The sequence below is a fragment of the Phocoena phocoena genome, chromosome 2 (genome assembly GCF_963924675.1).
Source record: "Phocoena phocoena chromosome 2, mPhoPho1.1, whole genome shotgun sequence".
Lineage (NCBI taxonomy): Eukaryota > Metazoa > Chordata > Mammalia > Artiodactyla > Phocoenidae > Phocoena > Phocoena phocoena.
The window spans coordinates 87,235,220-87,256,475 of NC_089220.1; the positions used below are offsets into that span (position 1 = coordinate 87,235,220).

The following is a 21,256-nucleotide window of genomic DNA, read 5'->3' on the forward strand; positions in this document are numbered from 1 at the left end:
TACTGCAAAGGAAAGCATAAACAAGACCAAAAGACAACCCTCAGAATGGGAGAAAATATTTGCAAATGAAGCAACTGACAAAGGATTAATCTCCAAAATTTATAAGCAGCTCATGCAGCTCAATAACAAAAAAACAGACAACCCAATCCAAACATGGGCAGAAGACCTAAATAGACATTTCTCCAAAGAAGATATACAGACTGCCAACAAACACATGAAAGACATCATTAATCATTAGAGAAATGCAAATCAAAACTACAATGAGATATCGTCTCACACCAGTCAGAATGGCCATAATGGAATAAAGACACAGACCTACTAGAGAATGGACTTGAGGATATGGGGAGGGGGAAGGGTAAGCTGTGACAAAGCGAGAGAGAGGCATGGACATATATACACTACCAAATGTAAGGTAGATAGCTAGTGGGAAGCAGCCGCATAGCACAGGGAGAGCAGCTTAGTGCTTTGTGACCACCTAGAGGGGTGGGATAGGGAGGGTGGGAGGGAGGGAGACGCAAGAGGGAAGAGATATGGGAACATATGTATATGTATAACTGATTCAATTTGTTATAAAGCATAAACTAACACACCATTGTAAAGCACTTATACTCTAATAAAGATGTAAAAAAAAAGTATTGCTGAAAGATTGAATTTCCATATTTGATAGCTCTCCTTTATAAAAAAGACAAAACCCAGTATCATAGTGGTAGGATAAAAGCTATGTGCTCTAGTGTATCCGGTATTTTATCTTTATGTTAAATAGGTTTCACCATTTTATGTTTGGTAATTTTGCTTAATAATGGCTTTATCAATGATATATATTTTAACAGCCTAGTTATTCATGATATTATCTGATAGCAGCATGCTATTCTCTGTTGACTTGTATGTTTTCCCCTGGCTCTCAGTGGTCGTCAATGGAGAGGACCTGAGTAAAGTATATCACAGATTATAAGTTTAATATCATATATAATTGTTTGCATTCTTTTCAGTGTCTTAATTCTTTCCCAGACTTCAGTTGTCTTTGAGCTCACATTTATTGTTTCTCTTAATTTGTTTAATAAGTACACATAGTCATTGACCTAGTGTTTAGTACTTCCCTGAGAACTCACTCTATCATGTAGTTACAAAAATTCGCACCATAAAATTATTTATAATAATAAATTGAAGACCATATAAATGTTATAGGTAAGCTTATTAGTTCATTAAATGTGTTTTATCCATAGATGTGATATGTAGTCATTAAAAAAGATAGTGTTGAGCTGTTTTTATTAACATATACATATATCTATGATTTTTTTTTTGTTTTTTGGCCCAGCCATGTGGCTTGTGGGATCTTAGTTCCCCAACCAGGGATTGAACCTGGGCCCCCGGCAATGAAAGTGCAGAGTCCTAACCACTGGGCTGCCAGGGAATTCCCAATATACCTATGATTTTTTTAATGAAAAAAAGCAGGTTACAAGGAAGCACGTACAATATAATTTCATTTTTGTGGAGGAAAAATTAGATACTTGAATGTGTATAGAAAAAAAGTCTGAAGAATCCTATCCAAAATCGGAGAGCAAGATTAGCAGTCTTATTTTGTGTCCAAGTCCACTAGTAATTTTCCGGATCTTCATTTGTTTTGGTACCACTAACTGTAACTGTTAATTCTGGCTCCTGGGAAAGCCTCTGTCTTGTCCTGGATATAAATAAATCACCTCTCCCCTTAGTTCAACAAAAGAAAAAGGCTGGAGTTTTTTTTAAAGGAACTTTTCTAAGAAAATAAACAAAAAAGTCACAGTGAAAGCATAGAAACCAAAGTGTTTACAGAACACACATTACTTTTTCCTAAGTAGTAAAAGTCTGTCCACCAACTAGCTTAGCTGATGCAGTTTATGGCACTCTAAAGTCCTTGTGGCAATTCTTTACCCAGATCTTTCTAGCCAAACCTAGTAAGTTGGAAGTTTTGATTCAGTACTACCATTTAGGAATGCTGTAGAAGAAAATGGGATGACATAGAAAAATGTATATAAAATATTAAATAAAAAATCAGATTATAAGATAGTATATATGATGGTATCCTAATTTTGTTTATGGTATATGGTGTAATGTACAGAAAAAAACAAACAAAACAGATAATCTTGAAATGGTAGCAGTGGTTATCTTTAAGTGGTGGAATTACAGCTCATTTTAAATTTCTTCCCATTTATATTTTTATAAATTTTTACAGAAATGTAGTAATTCACGTCAAACTTATAAGGCTCCATATTACCACAGTCATGTCCTCAGGTTCCTCCTTGGTGGATTCAACCAGCCTCAGATTGTATACTGTATTTGCACTCCGTGATTGTTTGAATCCTCAGATGCAGAACCATGAATAAGGAAGACTGACTAAGGGACTTGAGCATGAGGGTGGGGTCAGGTGTCCTGGAACCAGTCCCCCATGGATGTCAAGGCTTGACTGTATAGTTTCTGCTACAGACACGCCGTGTTTTATTGTGCTTAGCTTTACAGTACTTCACAGATCGTGTTTTTTTACAAATTGAAGGTTTGTGGCAATCCTTTGTCAAGCAAATCTATCAGTGCCATTTCCCCAACAACATTTGCTCTTTTCATTGCCTCTGCGTCACATTTCGGTAATTCTTGCAATATTTCAAACCTTCCACCAACAAAAAGATTACGACTTGCTAAAGGCTCAGGTAATGTTTAGTATTTTTTAACAATGAAGTATTTTTAAATTAAGTTGTGTACACATTGATTTTTAGACATAATTCTACTGTACACTTAATAGACTACTGTATAGTGTAAACATAACTTTTATATGCACTGGGAAACCAAAAACATGCATGCAACTCGCTTTATCGTGATATTCACTTTATTGCAGTGGTCTAGAACTGAACCTGCAATACAAAGGTATGCCTGTATATCAGTTCTAAACTCCTCTGGATGTTTTATAAAGACTCTTTTTTTTTTTTGGCTGCACCACATGGCATGTGGGATCTTAGTTGCCCAACCAGGGATCGAACCCATATATAAAGGCTCTTTTTAATCCAGCTTTTTCTACCTATATAAATCTTCATAGTTTTGCCTCTGAATAGTCATCTTGTTCTTGGGCAGGAGGCATTATTAAATAAAGCTAAGAACATGTATGATCACTTCCTGTTTAGTATTGAAAGTACCCTCTCTTGTCTTTTGGTTTATATAGTACTGGAGCCAGCTAGGGTCCAACAGTGATCCACAAGTTTGTACATTGTGACTGACTTCTCTTTCCAGTATATCTACCAGATGCTTAGTTGTTCTCAGAGTCTGTTAGCAAATCAAAATGGTGTTAAACCTGGGAAAGTACTGCTCTTTAAAGATGTTAGCTGATTGTTGTTATTTAGCTGTCTTACGTGCAGTGGTGAGTGTTGGGCATTGCAGCTGGCAATACGAACAAGGAAATGGGGGAACACAGTAAGATATAGAAAACCTCAACTTTCTGTAAATTTGAATGGGTTGCTTTCTTAGAGTGAATTTTAAACTTCTTGGGTCCTTAAGTTTAGAAATCTATATAATAATAAATGAAATACAGTCACCGAAATAAACTTTGAGGATTATAAAAATAACCCAAGTATACTAGTTAGGACTGACGAGGCTGTTATGTACTAACAAATAATCCCCAAATTGCAATTGCTTAAAGCAATAAAGTTTCATTTATTGTTCACATTACAGACTGATGCAGGTTGCATGATTCTCTTTGCAGCTCTCTCTAAGCAGTGTCCTCTTCCATTATTTGATGCCACTATCCTCATATGTAGCCTCCTAATTTGTGACAGAAGGGAAGAGAGATTGTAGGTGATTTGCACAGAAGATTTTATTGGCATAGTTGGAAGTGACTCATTCTGTTTCACTTACATTCTGTTTCACTTACAGTCTTACGGTTAGAACCCAGTTTCGTGGCACATAAAAGTAAGGAAGGCTTATCTTCCTCTGTGCCTAGGAAAAATATAATGAAATGGGGTCACAAAGCATCGTGTCTGCCACACCAAAGTTTTAGAAGAATAAAATGTGCCACTAACCATATCTTATAGATGGGCTCTCTATTTTTTTTTCTCTTTATCTGTTTGCCTTCTGTCTAGTTTCCTTCTTGCTCTCTGCCTTTCTGTCACATTAAGCTGCCCAAGGTTGCAGTGGAGTGAGTGAAAAATGATCTCTTTCCCTATTGCCTTTATTTCTTAAGGGAGAAGAAAGTCCCAGCTCTAAATAAGTACATCTTGGCTAGTAAAGCTTTTTGTACAAAACTTAAAAATTCCCTTTTCAGGAACACTCTTGCACTGCTGGTGGGAATGTAAATTGATACAGCCACTATGGAAAACAGTATGGAGGTTCCTTAAAAAACTACAAATAGAACTACCATATGACCCAGCAACCCCACTACTGGGCATATACCCTGAGAAAACCATAATTCAAAAAGAGTCATGTACCAGAATGTTCATTGAAACTCTATTTACAATAGCCAGGAGATGGAAGCAACCTAAGTGTCCATCATCAGATGAATGGATAAAGAAGATGTGGCACATATATACAATGGAATATTACTCAGCCATAAAAAGAAACGAAATTGAGTTATTTGTAGTGAGGTGGATGGACCTAGAGACTGTCATACAGAGTGAAGCAAGTCAGAAAGAGAAAAACAAATACCATGTGCTAACACATATATATGGAATCTAAGGGGAAAAAAAAGGTCATGAAGAACCTAGGGGTAAGATGGGAATAAAGACACAGACCTACTAGAGAATGGACTTGAGGATATGGGGAGGGGGAAGGGTAAGCTGTGACAAAGTGAGAGAGTGACATGGTCATTTATACACTACCAAACGTAAAATAGATAGCTAGTGGGAAGCAGCCACATGGCACAGGGAGATCAGCTCCGTGCTTTGTGACCACCTAGAGGGGTGGGATAGGGAGGGTGGGCGGGAGGGAGACACAAGAGGGAAGAGATATGGGAACATATGTATATGTATAACTAATTCACTTTGTTATAAAGCAGAAACTAACACACCATTGTAAAGCAATTATACTCCAATAAAGATGTTAAAAAAAAATTCCCTTTTCAAAACTAAAATCTGAACTTGTTGAATCAGTCATATTTAGTTTTTATTTAAAATCTGAGCAGCTTAGAGTAGCATATTCTCATAGCTTTGCCTAATCTATAAATGTCAATTTTTATTTATGCTATCCATATAAAAAGGTCTCACTGTATCTGAAGAGATTCATTTATTTATTCATTCATCAAATTTTAATTGAGCTCCTGTTATATGCCAGGCACTATTCTAGGTATTGGGGATATAGTGATGAACAAGACAGAATTCCTATCTTGTATTCTGGTCAGATTTATTGATCATCAAAATCTGTGATGGATGGTGCAATATATCAATTAGTAACCATAAATTAGTTAGTTAATATACCAATTATAAGGATTACAAAATTAGAGTAAGCATCATAGGATTAGTGCAATGTAAACAGATTCATGGTGATTGGTATTTAGAAACCAAAATATCACGGGGAATAATATGGATCTGTTTTTAATTTTAGCTTTAAAGAAACCCCCTGTTTCCTTTTCTCAATATGAAAGTCATCAAGTAATCTCCCATCTGCCAATTGGACAACCTCTCTCCCCAAATATGGTTCCAGGTATGAAGTCTTATTCTTAAAATTCCATTTGAAAATCAATTTTCTGGTCATGTATTGTTACATAGTGAATAAAACATGTCATTTAGCAGCACAGTGAAGTATCATTCATTATTCTAGGTAACTTTGTATATTGTCAAACGACTGATAAAAGCTCAGGGAGATTCATTGCAGCTCTATTTACAATAGCCCGGAGATGGAAACAACCTAAGTGCCCATCATCGGATGAATGGATAAAGAAGATGTGGCACATATATACAATGGAATATTACCCAGCCATAAAAAGAAACAAAATTGAGCTATTTGTAATGAGGTGGATAGACCTAGAGTCTGTCATACAGAGTGAAGTAAGTCAGAAAGAGAAAGACAAATACTGTATGCTAACAGATATATATGGAATTTAGAGGAAAAAAGATGTCATGAAGAACCTAGGGGTAAGACGGGAAAAAAGACACAGACATACTAGAGAACAGACTTGAGGATATGGGGAGGGGGAAGGGTAAGCTGTGACAAAGCGAGAGAGTGGCATGGACATATATACACTACCAAACGTAAGGTAGATAGCTAGTGGGAAGCAGCCGCATAGCATGGGGAGATCAGCTCAGTGCTTTGTGACCACCTGGAGGGGTGGGATAGGGAGGGTGGGAGGGAGGGAGACACAAGAGGGAAGAGATATGGGAACATATGTGTATATATAACTGATTCATTAAAAAAAAAAAAAGCTCAGGGAGAGATCATTACAAAATGAACTTTGTCTACTGGACTATTAAGAGTGGGAGAATTATTTGTTCTGCCACTCTGGACTACGTTCCCTTTCATCACTACCAGTATATATGTCTTTACCTTCTCCAAAATGTGTTCAAGTTTATCTCACAGAGGCCTTCTATAAAATGAGATCCGCCTGTATTAAACTCCCTACTCTGTACTTATCTGTGTGTTTTCTACTGAATACCTACTCAGTTTTACAGAAATGTTCCCCTAAAATGAGAATTGGTATGATTAAAATTAATTGTAATAAAGATCTAAATCGAGGCTTTGATGAGTTAAAAAGGGAGGTGGGGGAAAGAAAAGTTATATCCAGGAGATACTAATAAGAAAGAATCAAGAGTTAACAGTTATGTCGCTGTGTAGATGAAAATAACTTTAAGATTAGAAATTCTAAAAACCTTATTGGATTTTGGAGATTTCTGACAGCAATATAGAATTTGGAGGGAAGAAAAGTTACAGGTATCACTGCCATTTTAATCTTTGGGTTTCTACTATTGATGTATATTCCATTGATGAATAGGTTTATAATCAATACTAAAGATACCCACCTGGGAATGATTAGTAAACTTCACACAACTAAAATCACAATGGTTATAAGATTTGATTAAAGAAATGAAATAAAGCTTTAAAAAAAAGCTACCTGACTACCCAGTATCAGATAAGTGTCTTACCTTTTCTCAGATACATCTTATGAAATTCTTCTGCAAAATATGACCTTAATTTGATGTTTTTATGCCATAGATTCTCATGTAAACCACAATGGAAACCCCAGAACTTCAAAACAGAAGCCTTCCAATCCTCTTCAACATTTAATTCCAGGCCCTAACTTGGAGAGTGAACCCAGAATTCAAGCAGGTATTCTAAAGCAGGCTACTAAGGATCGAGCCGGTGATCTCCATAAATTGAAGCAAAGTAAGAATCAGTTGATGAATATTATGCTGAAAAGATTTCTTTAAATATAATATATTTATTTACAAGTCTGAATTAAGGTCTTTATTATTATAATCTCTAACTAATGGATGTATAGTGAAGTTATATACATACAAAGAGAAAGTATGACGGTTATAAAATTTAAAAGAAAAATAGGTTTTAAACGGATAGAGATATTTTAAAGAACACTTTCAAAAACTTCTCTTGTTCTCCAGTGTTAAAAAATAAATTTCAGGTGAGTTGATTTTTAAAAATGCTATTAGTTCTTATGAATGTAAAATTTTTCTGAGAAGTGAGAGAAGATATATTTTGTTAGGCTAATATATGAAAACTTTGATTAGAAAGGAGGGAAGATAAAGAGTTTTGAAAAATGAGTTCTGGAAGAAATAAAGACTGCCATGGTAGAAAGTTCAATGCTGTTTCCTTTTCCATTCCCTGCAATGGCAGTTTGCTTCATTTAGGTGCTAGAAGTGAAAGAAATTGAACAAACTCATAATACTGTGTAATAATGTTTGACTGCTTAATTGTTTCAGAGGTATTGATTATGATAAATGGACAGTACCTGTTAATCTGCATAATTTTCTAATTGGTAGATTTTCAAGATGTATAAAAAAAAATTCCAGTAGTAGACACAATTGGGGACAGGACAGTGGCTCTTAGACCAGCTCTCTTAAACTGTACTTTTCACTGCTTCTGCTTTTTAAGGCTTCTTCCCTTCAACTTCTGACTAGACAGAATGTCTGAAAGCTCCAGTTTGCTTTTGTTTACTTTTAATGATGGCTTCTATGGCAACAACTCTTCAGAGCAGTGTTTAGGTATTTACTTGTACACAGGTTGTTTGTACTGTGATAACTGCACAGTGTTACATTTTTAAATTGGTCTTATGACAGTTATTCATATTTCTGCATCTATATGAATATATAGTTTGTGTACATTTAATTGACTTTCCTTCCTTGACATTTTAAAGCGTATCCATGTATCTTGACTAAAGTATTATATAAAAAATATTTTTTTTTACAAGAATATGGTTAACATTTTAAATACAGTGAAAAAATATTTCCTCCAAATCTTGTTGGGGAATTGGCTTCAAAACTTTTTTCTCAACAAAAAGAGGTTTATAGTAAGGTCAGAATCTTACTAAGATAAAATATCTTAATTTGATCACTTAAGATTTTCTTCTACTTATAGTTTATTCTATAAAAATTGTTATTGTTGTCTTACCTCTCTTTTTTTTAACCAGTCTTTGGGTAAAGAATGTGATTGGAAAATGATCACCAGGAAATTACTACATTCCACAATTTTTTTTTTTTTTTTTTTTTGTCTGTGCCGTGTGGCATGTGGGTTCCTAGTTCCCCAGCCAGGGATCAAACCCATGCTCCCTGCAGTGGAAACATGGAGTCCTAACCACTGGACCACCAGGGAATTCCCAACAATTCATTTCTAAAAGAGCCTATTGAGTTTTAAAATCTTACTCTGAATTCTTTTCAATGTATATATTGAGTTGAAATCAATGTGAGCACTATTTTGTGATTTACTTTGGCATTATTTCTTACCTGTGTTTTAACCTATCAAATAGTTATGATTTAAAAATATACATATATACATATACACACACATAGACATATGCATATATTCCATTGTGTTTAGGCAATAATAATAGTTCATTTAGCTCTACTCTTTGATTATTTAAATTATTTTGTATTTTCTTATGTTAGATGTCGTGATTATGAATATCTTTTTTTCAAATTATTTCCTGCTTCTCCTACTTTGGGTATTCCTTTAAAAGTGTAGTCCCCTAACTGAATTTATTAGGTCAAAGTACTTGACTAACTTTATAGCTCCTGTTACATAATGTCAGATTGTTCTCTAGAACAGTTTTACAATGTCACTAGAGATGTTTATATTTATTTCTTTCCCTAAGGCCTGGCCACATTTGCTTTTTAACTCTTTTGTAAGGCATTTAGAATATAATGATTCCTTAAGGGTGTTTTAATAGGCATTTACTTTCTGGTGGCCTGTCCATTTTTATGTGAGGAATTATATTATAATTATATCTTGGTATATAATCTGTGCATCAGTTTTGACCACTGAGCCTGATAACTTTGGAGATTGATCCTGTACCTTTCTGTCAAATCTTTATCAATAATTCAGATGCTAACCTTTGATAAATTAACTTTACTGCAGTTTCCTCTTCTGCCTTTTGTGATATGAGACTTTATTATATCATGCAAATGATTTTTTTAGAAATTAAAAATAAGTTTAAAATTGTGGTAAAATACATATAGAATTCACCAAAGTGCACAATTCAGCAGTATTTAGTACATTTATAATGTGCAATCATTACAACTGTCTAGTTCCAGAAAGTATTCACCACTACAAAAGAAAACCCTGTACCCATTAAGCAGTCACTCCCCATTTTCTCCTACCCACAGTCCTTGGCAATGACTAACCTATTTTCTGACTCTATGGATTCACCTGGAATCCTGGATATTTCATGTAAATGGAATCATACAATATGTAGCCTTTTGTGTCTGGCTTCTTTTTCTTAGCGTACTGTTTTCAAAGTTCAGCCATGTTGTCACAGGTATCAGGACTTTATTTCTGTTATGGCTGGATAATATTCAATTGTATGAATACATTTTGTTTATTCATCTGTAGATGGATATTTGGATTGTTTCCACTTTTTGGCTATTGTGAATAGTGCTGCGATGAACATTCATTTACAAGCTTTTGTTGAACACTTGTTTTCAATTCTTTAAGTGTGTACCTAGATGTAGAATTGCTGGATTATATGGTAATTCTATGTTTAGCTTTATAGGAAACTGCCAAACTATTTTCCACAGCAGCTGCACCATTTTACGGTTCCATCAGCAATGCACGAGAGCTCCAGTTTCTCGACATCCCTGTCAGCACTATCAGTACTTTCCACTGTTGCTGTTGTTTTTACTGTTGCCATCCTAGTGCCTGTGAAGTGGTATCTCACTGTGATTTTCATTTGCATTTCCCTAATGACTATGACATTGAGCATCTTTTCACGTACTTGTTGGCCATTTGTATATCTTCTTTAGAGAAATGTATATTCAAGTCCTTTGCCCATTTTTAAATTGGGTTGTTTGTCTTTGCTGTTGAGTTTTAAGCATTATTTATATATTCTGAATACTAAACCCTCATCAGATGTATGATATGCAAATATTTTTACCCATTCTATCATTTGTTTTTTCACTCTCTGATAGTGTTCTATGATGCACAAAGTTTTAAATTTTGATGAAGTCCAGTTTGTCTATTTTTCTTTTGTTGTTCATGCTTTTGGTGTCATATCTAAGAAACCTTTGCCAAATCAAAAAGGTCATGTTTTCTTCTAAGAACCTCTAGTTTTCGCTCTTTTTTTAACTTGAAATATAATTGATTTACAATATTATATTAGTTTCAGGTGTACAACATGATGATTCGGTGTTTGTATACATTGTAAAATGGTCACAACAATAATAGTTTTAGCTCTTATATGTAAGTTTTTGATCTATTTTAAGTTAATATTTATATACGATATGAGGTAAGGATCCAGCTGTGTTCTTCTGTGCATCAGTATTCAGTTGTCCTAGCACTATTTGTTGAAGACACCTTCTTTCTCCATTGAACAGTCTTGGTATCCTTGTTGAAAATCAGTTGACCACACATGTATGGGTTTATTCTGGATTCTTAATTCTGTTCCATTGAGACCAGATGCCAGGAGCACACTGTTTTGATTACTGTCACTTTGTAGTAAGTTTTGAAATTGGGAACTGTGAGTCTTCCAACTTTGCCCTTCTTTATAAGATTATTTTGACTGTTTGGCATCTCTTACAATTCCATGTGAATTTTAGGATCTGCTTGTCTATTTCTACTAAAGAGACAGTTGGTATTTTAATAGGAATTACATTAAATCTGTAGATTACTTTGGGGAGTATTATCATTTGAACAATATTAGGTCTTCCAATCCATGAAGATGGGATGTCTTTCCATTTATTTAGGGTATCTTTAATTTTCTTCAGCAGTTTTTGTAGTTTTCAGTGTACAAGTCTTATGCCTCCTTGGTTAAATTTATTCCTAAACATTTAATTCTTTTTTATGTTATTGTAAATCAAATTGTTCTCTTAATTTCCTTTTCAGATTGTTCATTGCTAGTGCATAGAAATATGACTGATTTATTTGTTTACTTGGCTTTTGGTTTTAAAATTTTTAATGCAGATTTCTAAGAATTGCTAATATTTGGGTTCATCTTAGAATGGTATTTTATTTTCACTCTTTTAGAAATAATAGTGTTTTTAAATATACTGTAAAAATATACCTATGTTATATACATTAGCATATACATAAACATATGTGTATATATATATAAAAAATCAATATTTTGAATATGATTCAAAAATTTTATGAGTATTTTACATCAACTACATTTTTTTTTCTTTTTACCTTTTGACGGCCCTTCACCCATTTCTCCCATGTCCCCACCCCCAACCTCTGCCAACCACCAATCTGTTCTCTGTATCTATGAGCTTGATTTTTTTTTTTTTTTTTCTTTTTGGCTGCATTGGGTCTTTATTGCTGTAGGCTTTCTCTAATTGTGGCAAGCGAGGGCTACTCTTCATTGCAGCGTGTGGACTTCTCATTGCAGTGGCTTCTCTTGTTGCGGACCACGGGCTCTAGACACAGGAGCTTCAGTAGTTGCAGCACATGGGCCCTAGAGCACACAGGATTCAGTATTTGCGGTGCGTGGACTCAGTAGTTGCAGCACGCGGGCTCGCGGGCTGGGCTCTAGGACATGCAGGCTTCAGTAGTTGTGGCTTGCGGGCTCTAGAGCACAAGTTCAGTAGTTGTGGCTCACGGGCTTAGTTGCTCCATGGCATATGGGATCTTCCTAGACCAGGGATCAAACCTGTGTCCCCTGCATTGGCAGGCGGATTCTTAACCACTGTGCCACCAGGGAAGTCCCTATGAGCTTGATTTTTATTTGTTTGTTTTACTTTTTCTTAGATTCTACATATAAAAGAGATCATATGGTACTTACTTATTTCACTTGGCATAATACCATCAAGGTTCAACCATGTTGTTGCAAATAGCAAGATTTCATTCTTTTTTGTTGCAAAATAATATTTCATTGCATATATATACCACACTTTCTTTGTCCATTCATCCACCAATGGACACTTAGGTTGTTTCCATATCTTGGCTATTGTAAATAATGCTGCAATGAACATGGGGGTGCCTGTTTCAAGTCAGTGTTTTAATTTTCTTCAGATAAATACCCAAAATGGAATTTCTGGATCATATGGTAATTCTATTTTTAATTTTTTGAGGAACCTTCATACTGTTTTCTGTAGCGGTTACACCAATTTAGATTCCTACCAAGAGCATAAGGGTTCCCTTTCCTCCACGTTTCTCCAGTAATGACTGATTTTTGTTTGTTGATTTTGTATCCTGCAACTTAGCTGAACTTAACACAATAGGTTTTTATTTGTGTATATTCCAACATATCCATCTTGACTCTTACGACAACTTTCATTTCTTTTATTGAAAATCATCTGTCCTTTTTCTGGCCGTAAATATACTACTTAATTTTCATTTATTTTTTTTTTACCACGAATGGATTCTTTGACCTCTTTGGAATATACAATGATCCAAATTTAGTTTTCTCTATCTTGATAACCATTTGTCTCAGGATTATTATTTATTTTCCCTTTGTGATATTTACTTCTGGTTTATCTTGTACACACATAAATTCACATTAAATTCTTTCACTATTTTTATCTCTCTCTAGAATTTCCATTTTTTTCCATTTCTTGTCTTTATCCCTAGCATATGGTACGATTCTGATGCCAGTTCCAATGTGTGTGGGTTTTTCCCACACCACTAAGCAATTCTCTAACACCAGCTGGGTATCTACAGATTAACTCAATTCTGACACTATCTACCTGGAGATAACCTCAGATCTCACAGGTTAAGGGCTCAGTCCTCCCCCACTTCAGATGCCAATTACAAGTCCAGATTGTTGCCTATATTTCTAACTGACTGGATGAAGATCTAAGGTACCAACAGCCACTTTCTTGGGTGCAATTAATTTGCTGGAGCAGCTTGCAGAACTCGGAGAAATATTTTACTTACTAGATTACCAGCTTATAAAAACTATAACTCAGGAGGAGCTATATGGAAGAGTTGCATAGGACAGCACAGAGCTTCCATGCTGTTCCAAGCATGCCAATCTCCCCAAATCTCCATGGGTTTTTATGGAGGCTTCATTACATAGGAAATACACATTCATTACATTGCTTTATAAGAATCTGAACCTACCTTAAAATTTTTAAAAAGCTAAATTTTTCTCTGTTCTTCCAGAAGAATTTCACTGTCAGTTTATCAAGTTCTATGACTAGCCTCAAATGTAGTTTTAATTACAATTTTATCCTTTTTTTAAATCCTTACTGTTTTCTTCTTTGGTTTTATCCTTCTCAAAATCTTATTTGCCTAAAAGTTTCTATATAGTAGAAGAATTATTTAAAATAAACATTTGAGACTTCCTGGCAGTCCAGCAGTTAAGACTCTGTGCTTCCACTGCAGGGGGTGCAGTTTCCATCCCTGGTCGGGGAACTAAGATTCTGCATGCTGTGCAGAGTGACCAAAAAGGAAAAATAAAATAGAATAGAATAGAAAACAAATATTTAAGGTATATACAAGGAACTGTTACCAGAAGGGGGACTCCTTCCAGGGCCCTAGAGTGGTCTCTTGTCTAACACTTGGAAATGAATTGTCCATGGAGATGCATTTACTGGCAAAGCAAAAGACTTTATTGGAAAGGAGTGCTCGAGCAGAGAGCAGCAAGGTAAGGGAACCCAGGATAACTGCTCTGCCACTTGGCTTGCAGTCTCAGGTTTTATGGTAATAGGGTTAGCTTTCTGGGTTGTCTCTGGCCAATCATCTTGCCTGTGCCCATATTTGGTCCTATTCAAGGCCCTTCCTGATGGCGTGTGCATCTCTCAGTCAAGATGGTTTCCAGCAGGAGGGTTTCTGGGAGGTTGGCAGGACATATTATGGACTGGTGTCTCCTCCCTTCTTTGGGAACCAAATTCTCCTGGTTGGTTTGTGGTGGCAGCACTGTGTTCATTATCAGGACCTCCTGTTGTGAGACTACTCATGCAGGTGGTTATTACCATGTCTGGCCAAGGTGGGTGGTTTTGGTCAATGGTTTCCTAATAGAACCATGAGAGATAATCTAATGCCCTATTACTCACTACTCTGGACTAGCAGCATCCACATCACCTGTGATTGTTAAGATTTCGGACCCTACCCTAGACCTTATTTATATTAACATTAAAGTTTGAGACTCCACTATTATGTGATTTCTTCATTTTACAGACAAGAAAATTTAGATCCAGAGTGTTTAATTTACTTGAGGCAAATAGTGGAACAACCAGGACTATTATCTAGGTCCCTTATCTTCAGGTTCACTGCTTTTTCACTGTATCACACGACCTCCTCTATACTTTTAAAGTTTTGGAAAAATTCTTTAATAGTTCCTTTTCTTGTTCTATTTCTGGCAGACTCCTAATTGTACTTTAAAGCTGTGCTCTGCTGGCATCTATTTGATAAAGCCCTTCTCATATCCCTACTGTCTTGACCAAATCAATCATTCCCCTCTCACTGTATAGTTGACCCTTAAACAACATGGATTTGAACTGCATGGGTCCACTTATATGTGGATTTTTTCACTAGTAAATACTACAGTACTACACAGTCTGTGGTTGATTGAATCTGAGGATGTGGTTGCTGCATGTATGGAGGTGCAACTTTAAATTATATGTAGATCTTTGACTATGCAGAGGGTCAGTACCCCTAACCCCCATGTTGTTCAAGGGTCAACTGTACTTCAATCCATTGAACATATTATCATTAGTGTATATACCACATCATTTTGTAATTAACTGTTGAAGGGGAGGAAAAATTTTTCCATGACCTTTTGAGGATCCCTGGCTGGGTCTGAAAATTAAACTGAGAAAGATTAACAGGAAAAAAAAACCTACAAATTTATTTAACGTGACACAGGGCCCTTCATAAGGAAAAGGAGACCCAAATAAATGGTTAAACCTGAATTTTTATTTTTTTAAAAATTTAAATAAATTTAAAATTTATTTTTTTAAAAATTTAATATATATGTGAAATAATTACTGTAGTAGTACAGAAAATTTAATCATTTTACATTATAAAAATGATTTATGCAGAAGTGGTTTAGTTTAGAGAAATTGGCATTATTATTACTGACATCATTTGGATATAACTGAGAAAAAATATAAGATGAATAAAAAGTTTTTGGAACATGATATCCAAGAAAGTTTTTTTTGTTTTTTGTTTTTGTTTTTGTTTTTGTTTTTTGCGGTACACGGGCCTCTCACTGTTGTGGCCTCTCCCGTTGCAGAGCACAGGCTCCGGACACGCAGGCTCAGCAGCCATGGCTCACGGGCCTAGCCGCTCCGCGGCATGTGGGATCTTCCCAGACTGGGGCACGAACCCGTGTCCCCTGCATTGGCAGGTGGACTCTCAACCACTGCGCCACCAGGAAAGCCCCCAAGAAAGTTTTTAATCTTCGTTTTGTTTTCAGTCAGTATCAAGGTGGCTCTCTACAGGTCATTGTGCAATAAACTACTGGTACAAACCAAAACATGATTATGGAAATACTGTATGAGTTTACCCGCCCTTTTACTGAGAATTTCCTCTTTTGTCTCCTCCCCTTAGTGAAATAATTTCAAATTCCCTAATTTCAACATATTCCATAATAATATGTCTAACTATAAAATTATATGTTTACATAATATGTATATGTAAAATATATATACATACACACAACACTTAATACTCATGCAAATATTAGAGAAAAGTAAGAGATTCTTTTAGATACTTTTTTTTTTTTTTGCGGTACACGGGCCTCTCACTGCTGTGGCCTCTCCCGTTGCGGAACACAGGCTCCGGACGCGCAGGCTCAGCGGCCGTAGCTCACGGGCCCAGCCGCTCCGTGGCATGTAGGATCTTCCTGGACCGGGGCACGAACCCGTGTCCCCTGCATCAGCAGGCAGACTCTCAACCACTGTGCCACCAGGAAATCCCTAAGATACATTTTTAAAGGCAGGAAAAAAGAGGCAGAGGGAGAGATATCCATTCAGTTTAAACAGAGAAAGGCAGAAGACAGATCACATATTTCATTGAATCTGAAAGTCATTAATTTTAAGTTCAACACTTTTTTTTTTTTTTTTGGTCACGCTATACAGCCTGCAGGATCTTAGTTCCCTGACCAGGGATCAAACCCGTGTCCCCTGCAAAGGAAGTGTGGAGTCTTAACCATTGGACTGCCAGGGAAGTCCCAACACACTTTTTTTTTTTTTACCACCAAGAAAGGAAAAAAGTTGCTGCCAGTTACACTATGACACATCACTGATTTGAAGATGTATCCTGATGTTAGCAGTATTAAATGTGAAAAAGTCCATCTTAGAATCAATGAAATGTATATGTAGTATTTTTTGTCTTTTTTCTATTTTGAGTGATATCTTCTTTCTTAAAAATCCATTTTCAAGATTAATATTTTAGATTAACATTAGGGTAAGTTTTACCTCCAAGTAACTGAAATGGTAAATGAGAATGTCAATATGCTGCAAAAGTTTCCTTTTTTCATGAATTATCTCTGAAGTCTAAAACGTGTTTAGTGACCCGTTCATAAAGAAGAGGTTTCCTTTGCCAATAAACAAGTTATAGATTTGATACAAATGAGTGATCATTATTCATGTCTGGAACTTCATGGGCTCAGCCCTCCGAGTTAATAATTAACTCAGAATTGGGAACATATTTGCCTACTTTTTGTTTCCTCTAGATTAGTGTTCAAAGTGCAAATCTATATTATTAGGCTAATTTTCCCTTCCAATTTATTATTTTTTTAATTAATTTTTATTGGAGTGTAGTCGCTTTACAATGTTGTGTTAGTTTCTACCATACAGCAAAATGAATCAGCTATACGTATACATATATGTCCTCTTTTTTGGATTTCCTTCCCGTTTAGTTCACCACAGAGCACTGAGTAGAGTTCCCTGTGCTATACCATAGGTTCTCATTAGTTATCTATTTTATACATAGTATCAATAGTGTATATAAGTCAGTCCCAATCTCCCAATTCCTCCTACCTCTCCCTTCCCTCTTGGTATCCATACATTTGTTCTCTATGTCTGTGTCTATTTCTGCTTTGCAAATAAGGTTGTCTATACCATTTTTCTAGATTCCACATATATGCGTTAATGTACGATATTTGTTTTTCTCTTTTTGACTTCACTCTGTATGACAGTCTCTAGGTCCATCCACGTCTCTACAAATGACCCATTTTCGTTCCTTCTTATGGCTGAGTAATATTCCATTTCCCCCTCCAATTGAGAACCCTTCAACAAATTTGTTATTCGGTCTTCAAAAGAAATGTATTTATCTTGCCCAAATTAATGGGAGTCTTAGACAGCTGAATATTCCTTCCAAATCCTTTGGGTTTTTTTTAATTAGCTGCTACATAATTAAATAGTGCAATCTGGTATCTCACTATGGTACAGGCAGATTTTAGGACCAACTATTCCTTTTCCAATCAATGCTAAATACTTAGCTTTGAATGTTTTTGTAATAGGCTTGATGAAGAGTGGAAAGATATGATAGGACAAAGGATATGAAGTAACTGTAGTAAACTGGGAGAAATTTAGCAAGGCTCATTTGTTCAGATTCTTCTTGATGTTCTTCTGTCTTGGATATAAGGATATTCCTTTACTCCAGGTATAGGGAGGATACCACTCACATGAGGGTTTTATGACCTGCTTCAGGGGAAGGTCAGAAAGTCCTTTCTGCACATGCCATTTCTCAAATTCCTTCAGCTTGAAATATTTGATATTTCAAGGTGCTGTGTTTTCAGATTGCATGTCCTGAAACCTGTCATTCCCCTGTCTGAAAGTTCCATATGAAGTTTCACAATCCAGAAACTGAGTTGTTAGCTTGCTCCATAACCCATTGAACTAGTCTCAGTCCTGGGTATTTCAAGGAAAACATAAGAAAAACAAAGGTTAATGGTTGGTACAAACTGTAAACTCGGTTTTTTAGTCCAGAAGACAGTCAATCAAGAAGATTTTCTAGATGTTGGACCTGAACCACCTTCAGATGCTTTATATTGCATTGGCAATATAACAGCTTTTCCTTGAATATCTGGTAATGTCATCAGGTGATCTGTTGAACTTTCTAAGTGGCCTAAATGGCAACAGGCACAAAGGTTGTCCATACATGAACTGTTGTGGTGATTTCTCTGAAGTTTATATCAAACTGTCCATCTTCAGCTTGCAAGGCTTTAGGAAAAGGACAGTTTTAAGTTTTAATGATTCAAAGTTAGAAGGGCTGAGAAAAATTGGAAACTTTAATTTGGAGAGTTGCAGCCAGATATTGAAGGAAACTAAAAGGATTCCGCATCTAGTCTAGTTTGCAGGTAGGTAACAAGATCTTAAAGACAATAAATAGGACTAGTATTTAATAGCCACAAGGGTTTACTGTCATTTTCTATTGAAGCATCATTTTTCTCTCTATAGTCACCCCATTTCTATCAAAGATAATCAAAGACTATTTTTCAAAATAAGTCTAGTCTCATTAAACTTGGCCTGATTATTTATGTGAGTACAAGAATAGTGATTGACCACATAGGTCTTTTGAGTTTTCTTTGCTGGAACTTTTCATAAGGATTCTCAGATTGGATTTTTAAAAGCCTCTAGAGGTGAGGAAGCCAAGCCAGAGACTCGCCTTCAGACTTCGCCTGCAGTACCTAGAGACAATTCCTATCTTCTTGAGGTTCACAAGATATCCTGAAGTTCCTGGGCCTGCCAGGAAGTGACATTCCTTATTCATCTGTAAGGCTGGGAACTTTGTATACCAGGTATAAGCTGGTTTTTCCGAGGGGGGATGGGGGCACTTTATAAGTATTGACACTTTAAACCCAGCCCTAGTTCCATGAAGCTGTCTGGTCATATCTGATTTTATGTATCATTCTCAAATATGACATTCTAGTCAGAGCCTTGGTAATATAGCCAAAGTTTCCAAATGTGTTCTATTACAAGGAGAGCAGATTCTTACTGAACTTAAAATAACTATATTGCCATGAAAACAAGATTTCTGACTAAGAGCTCCTGAATTCTGGAGGGATTAGGTAGCGGAAAAAGTAGTTGTTTTATCTTTATTCACAAAAGTATACTTTTGTGAATAAAGATAAATAACACCAAATTGCTGTGTTACAGATAGCTTAAGAGATAAGAGCAAAGGGTTTCCTTAAATCTGGAAAACAAAAGATTAAAGTACCTCAATGTTGGGTAGTGTGTCCTGAATCCTATAACTGTTTGTATACATGTCTTCTCTGTTAGAGTGGTAACTCACAAGGGCAGGAACTGTGTCTTATTCTTTTTTATTTTCCCAGCCTTGCATGTACATAGTAAACATTTGTTAAACTTACTGCATTACTTTTGGAATTTTATATTTCTGTAGTTAGTCACACAATCAAAATGATTACTTGGTCATAAATTATATGATACATGAGAAGTTCCCTACTTTTAATTTCTTTATTCTAAAATTCTTAGTCCTGAATCTTTTATAGTCTCTCTCTTTTTTTAAATTGTAGTTTATGGATTGTTTAAATTTTTTTTTATTCTCCAAACACCCAACTACTAATTTTGCCACTTTTTAATTTTCAATCTGCCTTTTATTTTATTCTTTGCTATTTGTGACTTGTCACTTTATTCCCCTTTTAAGTTTTTGGACAGATACTTAATTCTTCACACTTAATTCTTTCTTACTAATATATTAACTTATAAACAAACTTTTATCAAACGCCTGTTAGGCAAAACATTATGCATTTGTAACCACAATTTTTCCTCTGTTGTTTCGTTGTGTGTATTAAGTTTTTATATACTAAATTTCCATTTCTATTGTCTTCTAAAAATATTTTGCCATTTTATTCTGACTTTATTCTTCATGAATAAGCATTAAGGGCATTATTTTTCTCTGTAGTTTTAATTGTTTTTGTTTGTTTGTTTGGCCATGCTGTGTGGCTTGCAGAATCTTAGTGCCCCGACCAGGGATTGAACCTGGGCCCTCAGCAGTGAAAGCATGGAGTCCTAACCACTGGACTGCCAGGGAGTTCCCTCTATAGTTTTAATTGTTAACTTCACTTTTCCATCTGTATTCAAAATAGGTAAAAGAGAATGTTTAGAATAGCAGATGAGGGATAAGTGTATTTGTTCATTAGGGAGATTAAGGCTTATAGGAATGGCCAGGCTTTAGTGGAATTTGAAGAAAGTGATCTTGTGTTACGCTAGATCTATATGTTCTGTTTCCAAAACTTTGTTAAATAGCAAAAATAATTCTTTGCAGAGATTGAAAACTGATGACACTTCACCATATCCAGCTAGCATATTAGTTTTGTTCAGTCCACACAGTGATTTTTAAAAATCTGAAATAGTTGCCAGTATTTAAAAGTCAAGAGATTTCATGTAAAATTCCCAGTCTCTAATTCTCTTAAACCAGATTGTTTGACATAATCACTGGAACTGATTATGACTATTCTGTTTAGAATGAGACTTGCCTTGTCCCATTTCTCATAATCCCACTTTGACATAATACATCCAGTTATCTTGCTTGTCTGATACTTGGAGGCGTTTGAGTTTGTGACCCCTTTCTATAACATGAGAATATAGAATAGAAACCTTGTAGTTGATCCAGGGCAGGGGCTTAGCTGTATGTTAGAAACCTTGTAGTTAACCTCATGGCAGTATAGAAAGGTACATGAGGTTAGACTGGGCTTGAGAGGGAAGTATTACCTGAAAGTTAGCGAGCAAGGGGT

General features: G+C 35.6%; 1 protein-coding gene across 2 annotated transcripts in view; it reads left to right on the forward strand.

The window, feature by feature from the left end:
- The window catches only part of GOLM2 (golgi membrane protein 2), a 111,180-nt gene that overhangs the window by 72,116 nt on the left and 17,808 nt on the right, over nt 1–21,256 (forward strand). For both annotated transcript variants that reach the window (XM_065871583.1, XM_065871582.1), the window contains exons 7-8: nt 5,554–5,652; nt 7,159–7,329. In XM_065871583.1, the coding sequence (XP_065727655.1) occupies nt 5,554–5,652; nt 7,159–7,329 (270 nt within the window). The remainder of the gene's footprint in view (nt 1–5,553; nt 5,653–7,158; nt 7,330–21,256) is intronic.